The sequence below is a fragment of the Salmo salar genome, chromosome 23 (genome assembly GCF_965601325.2).
Source record: "Salmo salar chromosome 23, fSalSal1, whole genome shotgun sequence".
In the NCBI taxonomy this organism is placed as follows: Eukaryota; Metazoa; Chordata; class Actinopteri; order Salmoniformes; family Salmonidae; genus Salmo; species Salmo salar.
In genome coordinates, this window is record NC_138313.1 from 33,604,367 (window position 1) to 33,625,017 (window position 20,651).

Here is a 20,651-nt window from a genome sequence, read left to right on the forward strand (position 1 = left end):
GCTTCTGACAATGTGGACGGAGGTGGTTAAGATGTCTACTAGAAGAATGAAATCATCTTAATTGTAACAACAAAAAGGAAGACGTGAGATTAATAACTATAAATTGTTTGGGTTCGGACTGGTTACATTGTACTAATGATGTGGGTAGTGTAACAGAGCAAGGTTCAAGAGGAATAAGGAAGACATCTACAGCGATCCAATGTGTTTCACGCGCTGAGGTTGAAATTCTCTTGAAGTTTTATGTTTTTTTCCCCTGCGATACTCAGCCTTTCTTTTTACTGTTGGATGCCAGACATTTGAAGATTAAAGGTAAAAATGTTTCTGTTTCACACTCGCATATAGTTGTTAAAATGCACTAATTCATTGTACCTAATGTAGGCCAATTGTAGGACGTATGACTTCTACAATTATCAAAAGTTTTGGGAATGTGTGGTTGGAGCAGGGGGTGTAAGTTTTTGTCTGGTTTCTGGTAAGGTGGAGAGTTCAGCCATCAAGTGTGTGATGGTCTCCACACCAACCGTGTAGTGAGGGAAATTAGTCCTTTGTTCACCATAAATATATTGTAAGGTTATTCTGAATATGAGTCATTTTGATGTATTTGCCAGTCTCAATTTTCCAATAAAGAAGCCTGTTTGATCAGTGGTTATGACGACAAAACTAATTGACTGTAGCCAAAATAATGTTGAGGGGCATTATAAACTTGTGCTTTCATTTGTTCACCCTGCCATTTTAAAGGTTCATAACAAATGTAAAGCAAGTAACGAACATTTCTATAACCACTAATACACAAAACAACCACCCCTTAATGAAAGTGGTTAAGCGGCTGTTCACAGGCTAGACTTTAATTTATTTTATTGCACATTTGGCAGGAAATTCCTTATGCCCCCATCATCTCTCTGAACGAACTGAAATGCAAACTAACCTTGAGTTGTAAATTATATTTCAAAAGAAGCAACATATTTATTGCATTATTTCAAGGTCTTTCGCAGTTATTCAGAGGCCACATTTTTTCCAGTATCTTTCAGAAGCCCTTTTCATGAAGGTAATTCATTATTTTAAACTTTGTGTAGTTAGATATTCCACTATATAGAGCATTTGGAACCTGAATATCCTCCGGCTGAAAAGCGTCCCTTTTCAGTATAGCTATATAGGACCTAGATGTGGCCTGTTATCGTTGGAAACGGGTAGCTCACGGTGTAGAATAGTTTATAATCTGGAATAAATATTTACATTGTTTCAGTCTTGGAAACTACGCGAAACGATGTGGGGAAAAATGTATTGTAACGAACTATCGTTGGACTGAGCAGATTTGTTGTTATACATTTGATCATGGTGTTCACACTGCTTGCTTCGTTTTCTGTCGATGTTACATTCTGGTTGGCTACATTGACATTTATATTCTGTTCCTAAGAAGCAACAGTTCAATTAAATTTATTTAAACTCAAACATAAGCAATTCGTTATGATAAAAACACAACTATCCAAAACTCACATTATACTTACTAGTTGTTGATTTGGCTTCAATTTGCTCGAATATTTTGCGAAGTACATTATCCCAATGGATATTATATTGCTGTTAGATCTCAAATATTTGAGGACTATTAGGCCCGTTTTTATCAAATATATATATTAATCATTTTTAGAAAAATGTGTTCTCTATAGGAATACATTCTATAGGCCTAGTTTTGCACTTGGAGGACTTCTTTCCTTGTCTGTCTCGCATGTGTACAAGGCAACCATAGACTTAATCTGTTGCATCCGAATATTGTTCCTACTGTCAGTAGCAAAATATGCAATTCTGCATTACAAAATGTGTGTATCCACAAAGTGCCAGCATTCCTTTTAACTATCAAGACATACCCACAACATTTTGGAACAGTCAATGTTTTTGTGGTTTATGTTTGGCAAGGCTTGTGTATCCTTGGCCTACCACCTTATCCGAAAGTCTGGCAAAACAACATTAGGCTTATTTACACTTGGGCCTAGTGTTATATTAGGGCATTAAATGTGTTTTATTAAAGGTTAGGTTATGTCAACCTGCCTTCACTTTCAATACAAAAGCCTATTCCTGATGGATCCTTTGCATGGTATATAGCCATTTTTATGGTAAAATTCGATCTCCGTTTGAATCTGGGTTTTTTTACACAGGTATTCTGAGCCTTCAAAGAATATTTAAGTTTCAAGATGCTGAAGCATCAGTTGCTGAAACTCCAAACACATAAGTTCCTTGATCCCACAGTGTGGTCTTGGCTCTAAGGAACTAGGCCCTATGTGTGACAAATAAGAAGAAAGTAAGAATAGCTTTCATTTTGAAATGGATGTATTGTTACAAATCTGGTCTTTTACTTCTGAGAAGTTGTGTTTTATTTTCTGGTTTAAGCCCCCAAATTGTTGATTACAGCAAATTGCACTAGTAATGGATTACAAAGAATGCGGTAAAAGTACACCACCTGTTGGTGCCCTAGTGCTTATTTCCAGTTGCACTGGCAGTGTTTTTGTGTGGCATGTACTGCTGCTGCTGAGCATCCAAGCTCTACCCTTTGTGCCTCAGGCGCATGTTGGAATGCAAAACACAGGGTAAATCCAGTATTCATGCTTATTATTTTTTCATTTGACAAGGTTCCTCTGCGCTGACATATGGTAATTTGGTAATGACATGTTTGCATACATCCATTAGCTCTGCCTTTTACCCCTATTACCCAGTGCAAACAATGGTCCCAATTATGTCTAATTGTAAACCTAATGTACTTTACTTTCATATAGAATTGGATGATTGACGTGCGTGTGATTTGTTGTGGAAGCATCAGAAAGGAAGGCATGGTCTCAGAAGTGTGATTACTCTTGCTAAGGTTGGATAAGGGATACAAAAACTAAACAGGCCTATATGTTTCACATAGAATGTCACAATCTCTTCTTTGCAGCCTGTGTAGTGAGCCTCACTATTAGTAGCTTATTTGGTCATGCCCAAAGGAGTTGATGACATTCTCTGGTTGTTCTTTAGGTTGTACTTGTTCATATGGGATTCTTACCAATAAATGAATGCACTGGCCTAACTTTTAACTCTGTTACAACAAAATAGTGTTTCCCATTTTTCCGGTCTATTGTTTGAACATCAGTGTCCCATATGCCAAAATAGCCTTGACTCCTCACCCACGTCTGACGACAATTATTACCATGAAAAGTCAGAGGCGATCAGGCGGCAGTGTTAAGGTTGTAGGGCTTCTGGGAAATCATTTAGTAAGAGGGGAAGGATCTTTAACTATTAGTCTGGGTACTCAACTTCCGCCAACTCTTTACTTATCTGTGTCCATAGATAGTGGTAGGTAAGGGTCAATGACAAGGCCGAAAAAGCAGTATGTTACCATCTGTATGTTCACTCATTTTCACAAGTGATAGAACTCATGAGTTCTTTATTAATATCAGCCAGTAATATCTAGCGTGAATTTTTTTCTTTCTCAGTCACATTCAATGTGTTTGTACTCTCTAGTCTGGTTCCATTAAAAGTCAGTCTATCCTATTTGCGAATCTCTCTCGTAGGGTTGTTAGAGACTGAGGGGCATGAACGAGCAGCCGCAGCAGAGAATGGCTGCAGTGGGAACACAAGACAAGGAACTCAACGACCTCCTGGATTTCAGTGCGGTAAGAGAGAGTGGCCTAGGGGTCTGGGGCCAGGTCATAAGGGCTGCTGGGCTGGGTAGGGTGGACGAGAGAGAAGATGAATGGGGAGGGACGGGCCCGTTACATTTCCAATATAATGACAGCTAAACTCCTTGTTCCCGATTCATTAACAAGTTATACTTTTTCCACATCGCTCACCCCATGCTTTTTTTTATCCTTTAACTCCTGCATGGCAGAAGTAGCTTAATTTCCCCCAAGAAGTCGTTTGGGGGGGAAAAATCTGTTTTACCCCATCCCACATCAAAGCAAGGTCACCTGAATACAACACAGGTCCAAGGTGTTTATTCATTGGGTTTAAAATCAGTCTTTGAACATGAGAGAACATAATCTCCAGTAAGGTTGATTTATGCTTTGGGCTGACCTGAATGCTGAAGATTTATTTAGACTAGATGCATTTGATTCCTATGTTTGCAGTTATGTTTATATTTTGCTCCAAGTTTGGTTTATCTTATTTTGTGCACAACCTTGCAGTAGTTTGATTGCTGATAAGTTCCAGGACTTTTAAAGGGATGCTCCATACTCTTGAGTGGTTCTGGCACTCTCAAAGTTTACACAGCTGAAAAACCTCACATCATATTCAACTCAATACATGCTGTGTGAAATGGGGTAGCCCTGATATTTATGTCTCTTGAATAGCAGGTCTTTATAAATGGTCAGATTAATGGGATTTTGGGTATGATTTTTTATCCACTTGCTGGCATCGGCCTGTTTTTTTATTTATTTTAAATTTTTTTCATTCATTTGTACCATATGATTTCTGTCTTGGGCTTTTGAGTTGACATTCATGTCAGTGTTTCTCTCTGAATAAAAGTAATATCCTGAGTAAATTCATTGTTATGGAAAATTACCTTATACGGGGGACATCCATGGATTCAAGACCAGGAATTCTAATTGAGTAAACGCTTGTCATCAGACTTGATGTCCCACATTAATTGATATCTCTACACTAAGCACGGCTTACTAATGAGATCTGCCTATGTATTTGATTTCCTCTCCATTATTTTAGCCTTATGATGTGTAAAATTGGGAAATTCCATTGGTTCTGTTCCCTCTGTCAGTTAATGGGCCACTAGTGTGTGGAGCATCAACTATCATGCCCTCAATCAAGACCTTGGTTTGCTATGCACATCATTTGTGTAGCCACCACTCAAATCATAAATGCGTCCATGGTTCTATAACTAGTAGCTATGTATGGAATCTAAACCCACTAGAGACAAAGGTGTGTGTGTGTGTGTGTGTGCCGTGCTATGCCAGGATTGGCTGAAAATGCTGCAGTATGGCTGTCGCTGGCCCAGATGCCAAAGAGGCAGAAACACACAGCGGCTCATGAGATGGCATGTTAAACAAGGCCCTGTAACCAGGGATTAGGATACATCACTCCTATCAGTGTCCAGCCCACATTTCATATCACAGATTATCAAGTTTTACTGTATGTTCAATTAAGGTGTATTTATGAATTTATTTCCCATCTCTTCTAGATGTTTGCACCACCTGTGGCTAATGGGAAGAACAGACAGACGACACTCGCTAGCAGTCAGTTTGGTGGATCAGGTAAGATTCTATTCAGAATGCAAGATACTGTTATCCTGAGTCTTGCATGTCCTGCAGGGCCATACTTAAACTGTATTGTATGAAGCTTTTTTTTTTTTTTTTGATAAGGTCAGTAAGTAATGGAGAATGGTTATGTAGCAACAAAATATTTTGGTTGGAAGTACTAGGGCAGTGGTTAGTAGTGCTTTGGTTCTATTGCACTATGCCTTCACCCATTCACCTGGTTATATAATTAAAGATGCTGTATATGGGGCGGCAGGTAGCCTAGTGGTTAGAGCATTGGACTAGTAATCGAAAGGTTGCAAGATCAAATCCCCGAGCTGACAAGGTAAAAATCTGTCATTCTGTCCCCGAACAAGGCAGTTAACTAACTTGCCTAGTTAAATAAAGATAAAATAAATATATATATTTTGGATTGACCTCTTACATCCTCTGTGTGCGGACAGTATTTCTTCACCTTTTAGTGCTGGTAGTAAGTTGGCCAGACGTAGTTACTTTGATCCGAGTTCTCCTCTGGAAACGTGAGAGCCTGCTCTGTCCCTCCATGTGTTCACATTTCCCCTCTTTGATCTAACCAAGATTATTAATCTGTGTTGAAGCTTCAGGACACTGTTGGTGCCTTTGAGCGCTGTGTTGTTGGATGACACTTCTTAAGAAAAAAGCTTTCTGGAGTTCAGCAGAATGTCTTCATTTATGGTTGTTGAATGAGACCCATGTTTTTTGGTGGGGTGATGAACAAACTATCTTGGTAACTCTTTTAATTGATAACAATATCTCAATTTAGCAAATGAGATCTATATATTTTATTTTCATTGCATCCTTTTCTAGCACCAATATAAAAAAAACTTGCTTGTATTTTCCTACCTTGGAACACCTGAAACCCTTGTGTAAGCTAGTAGCTGTTGCTGAATGTTAGTAAGTCATGTTCCTTCCCACTGTCACCCTGCCAACCTGCAGTGTGAAATGGAGTCACACTGCGCGGCCCCCAGAGTGAAAACTCCGCCACAGAGGAACAAAGACAGAAAAGGGCTTATGGACTTGAAACGACTCCCCCACCCCGAAGTGTAAAACACTCCTCCCCCAACTCCGCACAGGACTTTTCCCCCCACTGGTTCACAGGAAATGGCTTGAGCCTGAGACAATGCCCCTCACCCCCAGCACTGGGGCACTTAACTGGCCCAGCATGGAGCGCTGGCTAGAGTAGGAGCCCTCTGAATGGGGATCAGTGGCAGGACTCTGTGTTTGTTTCTATTACAGCAGGCAATTACTTAGCAGTGAGGAGTTAATTCCTGCCCCCGTCCTAAGTGTGCCCCTTGGTCATTGACACCATTCGAATGTGATACTTCATGCTGTCACATTTAACTTTCAGAGTACTCCAGGTATCTCGTAACAGCATTTGAGTGCCACAGCGCAAACCTCCATAGTTGCCAACCTCTAGAGAATCTATATGAGATTGAGACAAGCCTATCAATCCATGGAGCAAAATGAGGGTGTCCGCTAGTTAATGCTACCTAGTCCAAAAAGTCTATTTTTACAAATTGGAGTCAGTATCGCTATAATATCATCCAAAATAATATTGCGATATGTTAGTCGCTTTTTCCATCCCTCAATCCCCTTTTTATAAAGTCAGATATACAGTGCCTTCAGAAATTATTCATACACCTTGACTTATTCCATATTTGTTACAGCCTGAATTTCTCACCCATTTACACACAATACCCCACATTTATTGAAAATAAAATACAGAAATATCTCATTTACATACAGTACCAGTCAAAAGTTTGGACACGCATACAAGGGTTTTTCTTTTTACTGTTTTCTACATTGTAGAGTAATAGTGAGACATAAACTATGAAATATCACATATGGAATCATGTAGTAACAAAAAAAGTGTTAAACAAATCAAAAGATATTTAATATTCTTCAAAGAATCCACCCTTTGCCTTGATGACAGCTTTGCGAACTCTTGGCATTCTCTCAACCAGCTTCACCTGGAATGCTTTTCCTTCACTCTGCGGTCCAACTTATCCTAAACCATCTCAATTGGGTTGAGGTCAGGTGATTGTGGAGGCCAGGTCATCTGATGCATCACTCTCCTTGGTCAAATAGCCCTTATGCAGCCTGGAGGTGTGTTGGGTCATTGTCCTGTTGAAAACAAATGAATGGATGGCGTATCGCTGCAGAGTGCTGTGGTATCCATGCTTGTTAAGTGTGCCTTGATTTCTAAATAAATCAGTGTCACCAGTAAAGCACTCCCACAACATCATACCACCTCTTCCATGCTTGACGGTGGAAACCACACATGCAGAGATCATCCGTTCACTTACTCTGCGTCTCAAAGACACGGCGGTTGAAACCAAGAATCTCAAATTTGGACTCATTAGACCAAAGTAATGTCCATTGCTCGTGTTTCTTGGCTCAAGCAAGTCTCTTCTAATTGGTGTCCTTTAGTAGTGGTTTCTTTGCAGCAATTGGACCATGAAGGCCTGATTCACGCAGTCTCCTCTGAACAGTTGATGTTGAGATGTATCTGTTACTTGAACTCTGTAGCATTTATTTGGGCTGCATTTTCTGAGGCTGGTAACTCTAATGAACTTATCCTCTGCAGCAGAGGTAACGCTGGGTCTTCCTTTCCTGTGGCGGTCCTCATGAGAGCCAGTTTCATCATAGCGCTTGATGGTTTTTGCGACTGCACTTGAAAAAAAACGTTCAAAGTTCTTAATTTTCCACATTCATGTCTTAAAGGTTAAAGTAATGATGGACTGTTGTTTCTCTTTGCTTATTTGAGATGTTCTTGCCATAATATGGACTTGGTCTTTTACCAAATAGGGCTTTCTTCTTTATACCACCCCTACCTTGTCACAACACAACTGATTAGCTCAAATGTATTAAGAAGGAAAGAAATTCCACATTAACTTTTAACAAGGCAAACCTGTTAATTGAAATGCATTCCAGGTGACTATCTCATGAAGCTGATTGAGAGAATGCCAAGAGTGTGCAAAGCTGTCATCAAGGCAAAGGCTGGCTACTTTGAAGAATCTCAAATATATTTTGATTTGTTTAACACTTGTTTGTTTACTACGTTATTCCATATGTTGTTTTGATGTCTTCACTATTATTCTACAATGTAGTAAAAATAAACAAAAACCCTTGAATGAGAGTAGGTGTGTCCAAACTTTGGCTCATACTGTATATATTCCCACCCCTGAGTCAATACTTTGTAGAAGCACCATGGGCAGCGATTACAGCTGTGAGTCTTTCTGGGTGAGTCTAAGAGCTTTCCACGCCTGGATTGTGCAACATTTGTCAATTTTCAAAATTCTTCAAGCTCTGTCAAATTGTTTGTTGATCATTGCTAGACATCATTTTCAGATTTTTGTCATAGATTTTCAAGTAGATTGAAGTCCAAACTGTAACTCGGAAACTCGGGAACATTCATTGTCTTGGTAAGCAACTCCTGTGTAGATTTGGCCTTGTGTTTTAGGTTGTTGTCCTACTGAAAGGTGAATTAATCTCCCATAATCTGGTGGAAAGCAGACTCATCCAGGTTTTGCCTGTGCTTAGTGACTCCCCAGTCCTTAACAATTACAAGCATACCCATAACATGATGCAGCCACCACTATGCTTGAAAATATGGAGAGTGGTACTCGGTGATGTGTTGTGTTGGATTTGCCCAAAACATAACTCTGTATTCAGGACATAAAGCTAATTTCATTTTTTGCAGGATTACTTGCCATGTTGTAAACAGGATGCATGTTTTGGAATATTTTTATTCAGTACAGGCCCCTTTTCCCTCTGTCAGTTAGGTTAGTATTATACAGTAACTACAATGTCTCCTATCACAGCCATTAAACTCTGGAACATGTTTTAAAGTCACCTTTGGCCTCATGGTGAAATCCCTGAGCGGTTTCCTTCCTCTCCGGCAACTGAGTAAGGAAGGATGCCGCTGTCTTTGCGGTGACTGGGTGCAAAATGTAATTTATAACTTCACCATGTTCAGCGGGATATTCATGGTCAGCGTTTTTTAACCAATATACCAATATGTGCCCTTTGCGAGGCATTGGAAAACCTTGCTGGTATTTGCTGTTGAATCTGTTTGAAATTCAGTGCTTGACTGAGGGAACTGTGTGGGTTAGAGATGTCATAAAAAAAAAAAAAATGTTAAACACTATTGCACACGAGTGAGTCCATGCAACTTATGTCTTAAGCACATTTTTACTCCTGAATACATTTAAGCTTGCCATAACAAAGGGGTTGAATACTTATTGACTCAAGACGTTTGTAAAAAAAATATATATATATATATATATAAAACATCTAAAAACATTATTCCACTTTGACATTATGCGTTATTGTGTGTAGGCCAGTGTTAAAACATTTAAATGTAATGCATTTTTTTTATTCTGTCTGTAACACAACAAAATGTGAAAGTCAAGGGGTGTGATACTTTCTGAAGGCACTATACAATCAAAGGGGAGTAGCCTCAATACAGGGATAAAATTACTTACTTTAGCAGTTTTACCGCAGTTTTTCTCCTGAGAGTAGACTTCTATTGAAGTAGGCAATGTTTGATTCATGTAAACATTTTCCCCATGATATTTCCCCACCTCTTCCACTTTGTCCTGAAATGACAACTTGATTTGATTTATTAGGATATGTAGAGGTGGGTCTACACACAATACCTTAATGTCAAAGTGGAATGTTTTTAGAAATGTTTACAAATGTAATAAAAAAATGTAACCTGAAATGTCTTGAGGTATTCAACCCCTTTGTTATGGCAAGCCTAAATAAGTTCAGGAGTGAAAATTTGCTTAACAAGTCTCATAAGTTGCATGGAGTCACTTGTGTGCACTGTTTGTTTTTAAACATTTATATTTTTACTTCCGTCCTACATTATGATAGGATCACAGGGCCATAACAAAGAGCAGCCTGTTTTGTTCTTTATTGTTCTCCTGGTAACTTGCGTCAACTTCCTGTTTGCCTGGGCCAACTGTATCCCTTGACATCACGGCTTCAGTGTGCCACTACTAGTAGATGACCCAGCGCGGGAAAGGCAGAAGCAGAGCTATTCACCAACACAAAAGTACTTAGAGGGGTACTAATTGCGAAGGGAGCTCCATCAGGCATCCCCTCACTCACCTCTGCAGCTGCTGGCCCCCGTCACCCATCCACCCAGGACAGCCCCCCCCCCCCCCCCCCCCCCCCAACCACAACAAACAACCCCCGTTCACACGCACAGACAAATGCTTGTGCACACACTCCCACACAAATATTTTTTCAGATGATTGTCATGGAGTGTTTGTCACCTTATGATCTGAACAGCCAACTTCTATCTAATATGCCCTATACTGCTGGCACTAGAAAATGGCTGCTCTACTAGGTCTATATCTTGTTAAGACGTACGCAAGAAACGATCCAGGCTGCCTTTTGGAGGCATATTACATTTTGCCTTGTGAGAAGGTTTTGTGCCTCAAAATATGATTATTTCTTCAGCGGCTGGCTGCTCCTGTACAGTGTTAGTATTGCCCTCATGGCCTTCACTAGATTCTCATTACTGAATCCGGTTATAAAGTTGAGGCGCAACGTTTCAACAGGTAGAAAGTGAGAATAAAATGCAATCACACTTATAACAGCATTACACAAACAATTAAATGAATATATTCTTCAAAAGAATGAAGAGTGAACTTGGATCAATGAAGTCGGTCCTCTCTTGTCTCACACCCCTGTCCTTCTCTCCCCCCTGTGCCTTTTACTCCCTCTGTTCCTCCAATCGTTCACCCTTGTCCCTCTCTCCTCCACTTGTCTTGTCTGTTTCTCCTCCCCTCTTCCTGTCCCCCTCTCCTCCTTTCCTTCAGTCCTGTATCCCTGTCCTCCCCTCCTCCATTGTGGCAGTAGACTCAGTGTTTGGCTCCCACTTAACATGGCTGGCTGTGTCATTGTCACCTCAGCAGCTCCCCACCTTGTTTAATTGCCTTTGAGTTAATTACTCCACAAAGTGTGAACAATGTTGTCAGAGTTGTCCTCAGTAAGGCGATTCTATCTCAGACACTACCCACTCGCCAAGTGGAGGCCTTTTTAAGTGGCGTAGATCTAGGTGGGCAGCAAATACTATTATTGAGTGGCTGCTGGACCAAAGCCATTGTGGACACTGGATAATGGAAAAGCTTGTTTTATAGACCTGGGGTTCCTCTTATGTGGATTTGATCATGTCTCAGTGTTGAGTAAACGAACTCTGCCAGCAAGGCTGTTTTTAGATGAGGTGCTGTCCATGCAAAGCCTGTCTTACATATTTCGTTGTCCATCAGTCCTGTGTGCTGTTGTGACTGTATGTAGCTGTATTAGCAGTGTGGCCTTTCAGCCCACTGACAGTGACTGAGTAAGGCTGATCTTTGGAGGTCCTGCTCCCCTGCTTCTCCATGCCAGTGGCATCAGCTCCATAGATCATGGCTGTCATAGCGTGTGTAGGTGCTTGCACCACTCTGTTAGCATCATCAGTCATTTTCACTCGTCAGTCGCTCATCTCACCCAGACCCTCTCCCTCCCTCCCCTCACACTCTCCCTCTCACGCACACATTTTTTTAATTAGGCAAAAATCAAAGGAGAAGTATGAATATTCATAAGGCAACCACATTAATATGCACAATTATGCAAATTAGTATGCAATTAAGCCCTGTGTCTCCAGGCTTGGTAGCATTAACGGATAAGACTATGGGAGAAGGGGGTATTTGGAATTTCTGCTCCGCCAATCTTTAGAATCCTTGTTTTTCTTATGCCACAGCCGCCACTTGTGAAATAATTTAACATATTCATATACGTTTTGTGTACTGAATATGTATGTTATTGGTTGTTTTATGGCTTAGCGTATGATGGCATCTGCAAAACTGCTGTGGAACGAATTTCAATGAGAAGCTGGACAATGACACATTCTGTTATAGTTTGGTTTCTCAGCCAATCAGTGAAATGACCCCTCTATTAGACTGGTTATGGTGATTTTCACTTTGTTTTCACATGGACATGTATGGAATGGTCCCTCCTTAAAGGGATAGTTCACCCAAATGTACAAATACATATTGGTTTCCTTACCCTACCTTAAATAGTCTCTGCCTAGATCTTTGGGATAGAGTTTTTCACAAACAATGTAAACAGTCTATGGACAAAGTATGACAGCAATCCATGCTTTGGTTTAGTTTCCCTGGCATTGTTTCCACATGCTAACATTTGAGTGTTTGTGGCACAAATCCCTTTCAAGTCATGGGACCAATATTAACATTTTTTTGTGTATCATTTTCAAAACCTCTAAGTGACTTTGAGCTTCACAATCAATTTTGAATACTTTCAGATGGTTTGGAAATGAGGTGCAAAAAATGCTAATATCGGTCCCCTGACCTGAATGGGATTTGTGCCACAAATGCTAAAACGTTTGTATGTGTAAACTGTGCCAGGGAAACTTAACCAAAGCATGGATTTCCATCATACCTTGTCTCTAGACTGCTTACAAGTTGAAGAAACCACTGTCATGTTGTAATTTGGGTGAACTATCCCTTTAATGCAACAATGGCAGATTCTCTTAAAGATGACCTGTTGTCCCAGTGGCTTTGCCTTTAAACCAGTTAACTCTTGTGAATGACATACATTGGCTCAGGGGCCCTGCACTGCTGACAAGTTCACCTGAGTGATGGGTGCTAGCTTGTATTATGGCTACATGCCTACAGATAGGTTTGAGCTATAGGACCCTACCCCTAACTTCACTGTTGGTCGACGGTATTGCCCTGCGGCCACTCGATCCCACCGCGGACACCAAATGAACACTTGTGCTAGTACTAGGAAGGAGGAACATGCCCACAGTCATTGTAACTTGCTGGTTTTAGTATAATTTGTCCGGATCTAGTAGTTTATGATGGAAGTTGTCTCCTCCATTGTCCACCCAACCTAATGTGTTTTTAAAGCTGTCTGTGTATACCAGTCAGTGAGTAACCCCAACGTTTCTCTCATCCAGCTCTGGACGAGCGCAGTAGCTCTGGATCCTGGGGCCCTGGAGAACAGAACAGCCCCTCCTTCAACCAGGGACGGGTAAGCATTATCAGGGACTCCTCACAGGCTCTCAAACTCTCTCACTCACACACCATAACAGCTGGGTGTGTTGGCAAACTTTCGATTCAGACTGGTAGTTTTTACTTTGTACCTAATGTCTTGGATCAGTGTCAGGCATTGGCAGGCTCTGCGCTAAACTTTACATCTGTGGAAGCCCAACGGTAATTGCGGCTTCACAGCCATGGTAACTGTCTTGGCTCGTTTTGGTGTAAATATAAGGAACTGGGTATAGGGGGTGAAGATTGGCTGCTGCAAACTGTGATTACGGATTACCACAACTAGATGATTAAGACATTTCTAGAGCCTGGATTCTGCACATTTCCTGAGCTCGCATGACAGTTTACAGACTGGGATGAACCAGTGCACTGGCCATGGCATGGAAGGACTTCAGTGAACTCTGCTGACTTGGACTCCAGTCCTCATCATGTGTTCTTCCTCTGTGTGTTTTCCCACAGGGCTACGGAGATGGCTCCCACTACAATGAGCATGAGGGCCTGTCATCTCCCTTCCTCAGTTCAGGAATCGGAGGTAGGCTATGCTCAGAGTCTGCTGGCTTGTCTCTTTGTGTCTATCACTGTTGTAATGCAGTGGTTCCCAACCTTTTTCAGTTACTGTACCACCAACTGAATTTTGCTCTGCCCGGATACCCCTGAAGTTACCCCCTTGTGCATTTTTACCAGTAGGCCTATGGTCTCATGAGTCTTTTCAAGTACCCCCTGTGGAATGGCTAAGTACCCCCAGGGGTCCTAGTACCCCTGGTTGGGAACCACTGTTGTAATGGGGATAGGTTGTAAATAAGTAGCGCAGGTTACTGTTGGTGTGTACATATTTTGTTATGACCATGAAATTGTTATCTGAGTGACAAAGTGCCAGAAACTGTGTGTGTGTGTGTGTGTAATGTGTATTTAGTGGGTGCTGGGGATGTTAAGAGCACTGAAGCAGAAATGCTCCCTTGGGGTTTGTCTGGCCAGCAGCTGAGCACTCTGAAAGGGGGAGGCCACTTTTATCACTACTTTCTGTATTTTAAATGGCTTCTAATAATTTTGAACTTTTTGTCATTTTGGAAAAATTACTCTGAATACCCAATGTGTAACTTCCATTCCATAAGGAACCCGCTAATTGTACATTTCGTCTTGCAGGTAAAAATGAGAGGGTACCATACTCTTCGTTTGGAGGCCAGGTAAGAGTACTGCTGACCCCTTTGCTTAGACCCTGTTATGATCATAGTTTAGGTTGCCCACATCACCAATTCTAACTTGATTTGAGCAAAATTCATAGTCAGGTTTCAGTATAAAGAAGACCCTGTTTTCTCACTTCTCCTTTCATCCGATACACATTGAATTAGAGCGTTCTGTATTTCCCAGAACTGTGCATTCATGTGTGTTTTCGTATGCATTCCTGCATGTGTTGTTTGTTAACCCCTTGCTCTTTGTGTTGTTCTGCCAGCCTGGCTTCCTACCCAGTGACATCGCCATGCCCAGTCCAGATGCCATGTCCCCCTCTGGGCTAAAGTCTGCCTCTCAGTTCTACCCCGGATCGTACCCCAACAACCCCAGGAGGAGGCCTCCCGATGGCCAGCTAGGTAAGAGAGATGGATTCGGAAAAGCTTTAGTTCTTTGTAGAAATGTTTTTCAGGCTCTTGCCTTTTCATGTCAGATTATAGAACAAGAAGTTGTCTCAGCCAAATATATGTGTAGCTTTAACCTTTTTAACTGGGTGAAAAACACTAACAATACACAATAATACCGTCAATATGGTCAAATAATATTTTATTTTCAAACAAGACACTAACGGCTCTAATTTAATAAACCTAACACAATGGTAAATCTTAGCGCTGGCGGTAGCGCTATAGGTGTGGGGTGTGCCAGAAATATTTGTGCTATTTTTCACAGCAGGAATTATGAGCGCATTAACTGGCGGTGCCGCGAAAGGACTGGGTTTTGATGAATAAATGAATTGTAGGTGTGACAAGGGCTTGGCCACTCACTGGCCAATCAACGTGTTTCATGGCTTAATACTGCATGCCATTGTCTCAAGTTCTGTAGGTTATTGATGGTCTTTGCGTTATCGTTCAATTCGGCTGGGGGCACGGAATATTCTCGTCCTAGTCCCTTGTGGATTGATACTACAGTTTATTAAATAGCATAGGCAACAGAAACTAGTAATAACTGTAAAAAAAATAATTCAGTGTTTGCTCAATGTGTTTGGAGTGTTGACAGAACATTGTTGTAATTGACTTCAACGAGTGTAGGCCTACATGTCTTTATGCCTCGCTCTTTCTTCTCAAACAAAAAATACTAGGCTTCTGTAAATTGTATTGTGTGAGGCATGTTGTCAATAAGCAAGATACATCCTAGGCCTACCGTTGATATGGCGTTATAGGACTGAATAATTTGAATATGTTTGGAAATGGGCTTCTTTGGTAACTGGACAAGAGGTGCTCTTTGGAAATGAGGATGGATACAACCTGACTGGAGTATGCACTGCAGGTAGGTCTATGTAAATAATGCAGAAGCATCACGAGTAGACCATTTAGTAACCTTTTATGGATAGGCTACTTGGCTAATGCATGGCCAGGAAAAACACCTGACGCATTGCTGTTGAAACAGCTGTAGTTCTAGTAGGGTATGGGTTTCCTACTTTGTGCTTGTTTTGTTATCAGATGGAATAGAAAACGAGCAATTGTTACAGGAAAATAACTTGAATGTTTCTAAATACGATGGTCACCGGCATCATCTCATCTCTCATTCCATTATGGACATGTAGCCTACATGGAGTTTTTTTTACACACATCTAAAATAATAACAGGCGCTGGCTAAAATAACGTACATGGATAAAAAGGGGATGTCCGCTCACTGTTTTGCTGCTCCAAAACGTGATCTTTTAATAAAGCTTTGGTGAAATTTATTTCAGTGGTGTCACGAGCTTAACCCTTTATCGATAGTCTAGACTGCTTGGCGAATGCATTGGGATGGACAAAAAAACCTGCCTTAGTCAAATGAAACAAAGTGGGAATATATATATTCAAGGAAAATGTTTGTTTTTTGTTCCCGTAAACCTCGTATTGATATATATATATATATAGATATATAGATAGATAGAGAGAGATTTTTTTTTCTTTTATGTTTCTCAATACGAGGTTTACGGGAACAAAAAAACCAACATATTTTCCTTGTGCCATGTGCATAGGTCACTGGGTGGCACGCCTGGACTGGCTGTGCTTCCGCGGTCAAAATCCATGCCATAACCAGCAGCGTTACCACTAAGGCCAGGTTTTGGTTGGTCTTAAATATTCCCACCAGCGCTGTCTGAAATTGGCACTTTGGCGCACGTTTTTAAGAACACGCCTCAGATATTGCCACCCCTCCAACCTCGGCGCAAGCGAGCTCATGTAAGACAGTTCAATTACCAATCCTGGCGCAAGGGCTGGAAAATAGCAGAGCGCCGGCTTTAACAGGCCAACATTTCCAACGAGCGTGCGTTTGACAATTGTGCTGTCTTAACACCAGCCGAAAATAGAGCCCTAACAGTCAACCTTTATGAAGCGTGCTATCTGATTTACCTTCTGTCTCCCTGTAGACACCCAACCGAAGAAGATCCGGAAACCCCCTGGCCTGCCTTCCTCGGTGAGTGTTCATTCTGCTCCCCTTCACAGACATACAGTCTCCCCACACTAACACTTACCACTCTGTCTGTCTGCTCCAGAAGCTCTCTGACAGACAGACAGGCGGGGCCAAAGGGCCTCTGCTCACTCAGACAAACAACTAGCAGCCCAGGCGAGTGAGAGCCTCCAAACAAACATTTAGTCTCTACAACACTGGGCTCAGACTACTGACAAAGTAGTTGCTGAGCAAGCCTCCAAATAACCAACAGTAGAGTTGTTTTTGTTGAACTAATGCTTGAGATTGCATGCCGTGTGGTATTTGCTTACCATGCCCTGTAAGATGGTTCAGGGTGCCTGATGCCTTTTTAGCTAATAGTGGAAGGCCCCCTGCAGGGATCATTAAAATGATATATTGCCATTACACAAACATTTTCTGTAACCCAAACCATGGGCACATTCACTCTGCTGCGCTCTCATATATATGCGTATATGACACCGCAGCGAAGACGGTCATAGTGAAACCTCTGTGGCCAGGGTTCGTGACTGCACCACATAGGCAATATTAAACACCGTCTGGGTTTGAGGCCCTTCTCTCAGCCGCTCCCACAGTTTGAGCAATGGCCGTGTGGTTTTAGTGTAAATTAATGTAAAACCCCTGGCTGCCCCCCTCAACCCGTCCGCTTACGCTTCGCCACATGATGGTCTGGGAGGCCTCCCTCTATGAGTGACCCAGTTGTGAGGCGTGCTGCTCGCAAGGCCTCTTAGCCCGTGTCTGAGCCCAGATTAATGACTGCTGATGATCCTGTGTCCCTCTCCCTGCTCTCTCCCTCTCCCCGCTCTCTCCCCCACCTGCTCCCCCTCTCCTTTTGCACCCTCAGCTCTATGTGGTAACCTAGTTCTAGCTCTCCAACCCAACTGCCAGACCCCTCAACTAAACTTGTAATACCTGTACATCAGGGCCTGGCCCTAACCGCTAACCTCCATGTCACACACAACACAGGCCATCCCTCAGGCGTATTGTTACCCCTTAATATTGCGCCATCTACACTACATGAAAAGTATGTGGACACCTGCTTGTCGAACATTTCATTCCAAAATCATAGGCATTAATATGGAGTTGGTCCTGCTATAACAGCCTCCACTTTTCTGGGAAGGCTTTCTACTAGATGTTGGAACATTTCTGCGGGGACTTGCTTCCATTCAGCCACAAGCATTAGTGAGGTCGGGCACTGATGTTGGGCGATTAGGCCAATTCCCAAAGGTGTGAATTATATGGACCTCGCTTTGTTCACTGGGGCCTAACCCAAACTGTTGCCACAAAGTAGGAAGCACAGATTCGTAAAATGTTGTCATATGCTGTAGCGTTAAGAATACCCTTCACTGGAAATAAGGGCCCCGAACCATGAAAAACAGCCCCAGAACATTATTCCTCCTCCACCAAACTTTACAGTTGGCACTATGCATTGGGGCAGGTAGCGTTCTCCTGGCATCCGCCTGACCCAGATTTGTCTGTCGAACTGCCAGATGGTGAAGCGTGATTCATCACTCCAGAGAAGGTGTTTCCACTGCTCCAGAGTGCAATGGTGGCGAGCATTACACCACTCCAGTCGACGCTTGGCATTGCGCATGGTGATCTTAGGCTTGTGTGCGACTGCTCGGCCATGGAAATCCATTTCATGAAGCTCCGGGACGAACAGTTATTGTGCTGACGTTGCTACCAGAGGCAGTTAGGAACTCAGTAGTGAGTGTTGCAACCGAGGACAGATGATTTTTATGCACTAAGCGCTTCAGCACTTGGCGGTCCTGTTCTGGGAGTTTGTGGCCTACCACTTCGCGGCTGAGCCGTTGTTGCTCCTAGACGTTTCCACTTTCCAATAACAACACTTACAGTTGACCGGGGCAGCTCTAGCAGGGCAGAAATTTGACAAACTGAAAGGTGGCATCCTATGACGGTGCCACGTTGAAAGTCACTGAGCTCTTCAGTAAGGCCATTTTACTGCCAATGTTTATCTATTGAGATTGCATAGCTGTGCTCAATTTTTATACACCTGTCAGCAACGGGTGTGGCTGAAATAACCGGATCCATTAATTTCAAGGGTTGTCCACATACTTTTTTTTATATACATGCATACAGAACCAGTCAAGTTTGGACACACCTACTCATTCAAGGGTTTTTCTTTATTTTGACTGTTTTCTACATCGTAGAATTATAATGAAGACATCAAAACTATTAAATAAATCAGAGACGGTGTCACCAGCAAAGCACCATTACACCACCACCTCCATGCTTCACGGTGGGAACCACACATGCGGAGATCATCCGTTCACCTACTCTGTGTCTTACAAAGGCAAGGTGGTTGGAACCAAGAATCTCAAATTTGGACTCATCAGACCTGAGGACAGATTTCTACCGGTCTAATGTCCATTGCTTGTGTTTCTTGGCCAAAGCAAGTCACTTCTTATTATTGGTGTCCTTTAGAAGTGGTTTCTTTGCAGCAATTCAACCATGAAGGCCTGATTCACGCAGTCTCCTCTGAACAGTTGATGTTGAGATGTGTCTGTTACTTGAACTCTCAAGCATTTATTTGGGCTGCAATTTCTGAGGCTGGCAACTCTATTGAACTCATCCTCTGCAGCAGAGGTAACTCTGGGTCTTCCTTTCCTGTAGTGGTCCGGATTGACTGACCTTCATGTCTTAAAGTAATGATGGACTATTGTTTCTCTTTGCGGCAGGTAGCCTAGTGGTTAGAGTGTTGGGCCAGTAACCGAAAGGTTGCTAGATCGAATCCCCGAGCTGACAAGGTAAAAATCTGTCATTCTGCCCCTGAACAAGGCAGTTAACCCACTGTTCCTAGGCTGTCATTGTCAATAAGAATTTGTTCTTAACTGACTTGCCTAGTTAAATAAAGGTTAAATAAATAAATAAAGCTGTTCTTACCATAATATGGATTTTGTCTTTTACCAAATAGGGCTATCTTCTGTATACCACCCCTACCTTGTCACAACACAACTGAATGGCTCCAACGCATTAAGAAGGAAAGGAATTCAACAAATTAACTTTTAACAAGGCACACCTGTTAATTGAAATGCATTCCAGGTGACTACCTCATGAAGCTGGTTGAGAGAATGCCAAGAGTGTCCAAAGCTGTCAAAATGGCAAATGGTGGCTACTTTGAAGAATCTCAAATGTAAAATATATTTTGATTTTAAGAATTTATTTTATTACTACATGATTCCCTATGTGTTATTTCATTGTTTTGTGTTATTTCATTGTTTTGATGTCTTCTACATTCTTCGATGTAGAATAGTAAAAATAAAGAAAAACGCTAGAATGAGTAGGTTTGTCCACACTTTTGACTGTTACTATGTGTATATGTAGTTCTCTAGACCAGCGTTTCCCAAAGTCTGTCCTTGGGACCCCAAGGGGTGCATATTTTGGTTTAGTTGATTATGTGAATCAGCTGTGGCGTGCTAGGGCAAAAACCAAAACGTGTGAGTGAGATATATATTTTATTATTTTGAACTCTTAGGGTCCCGAGGACCGAGTTTGGGAAACCCTAATTTTATTTTTATTTAACGTTTTATTTAAGAACAAATTCTTATTTTACAATGACGGCCTACCCCGGCCAAACCCTTCCCGAACCCGGACAAAGCGGGGCCAATTTTGTGCCGCGCTCTGGGACTCCCGATCACTGCCGGCTGTGATACAGCCCGGGATCGAACCATGG

At 41.9% G+C, this 20,651-nt stretch overlaps 1 protein-coding gene across 1 annotated transcript; it reads left to right on the plus strand.

Annotated features, from left to right (window-relative positions):
• Positions 1-20,259, plus strand: htf4 (Transcription factor 12; the record flags this gene model as incomplete). The annotated part of the gene is given in 4 exon segments (NM_001141222.1): positions 1-309; positions 3,537-3,638; positions 5,156-5,227; positions 20,213-20,259. Coding segments are annotated over 2 exon segments (153 nt in total), but the record flags the coding sequence as incomplete, so codon positions are not given.
• Between the last annotated feature and the right edge of the window lie 392 nt (positions 20,260-20,651).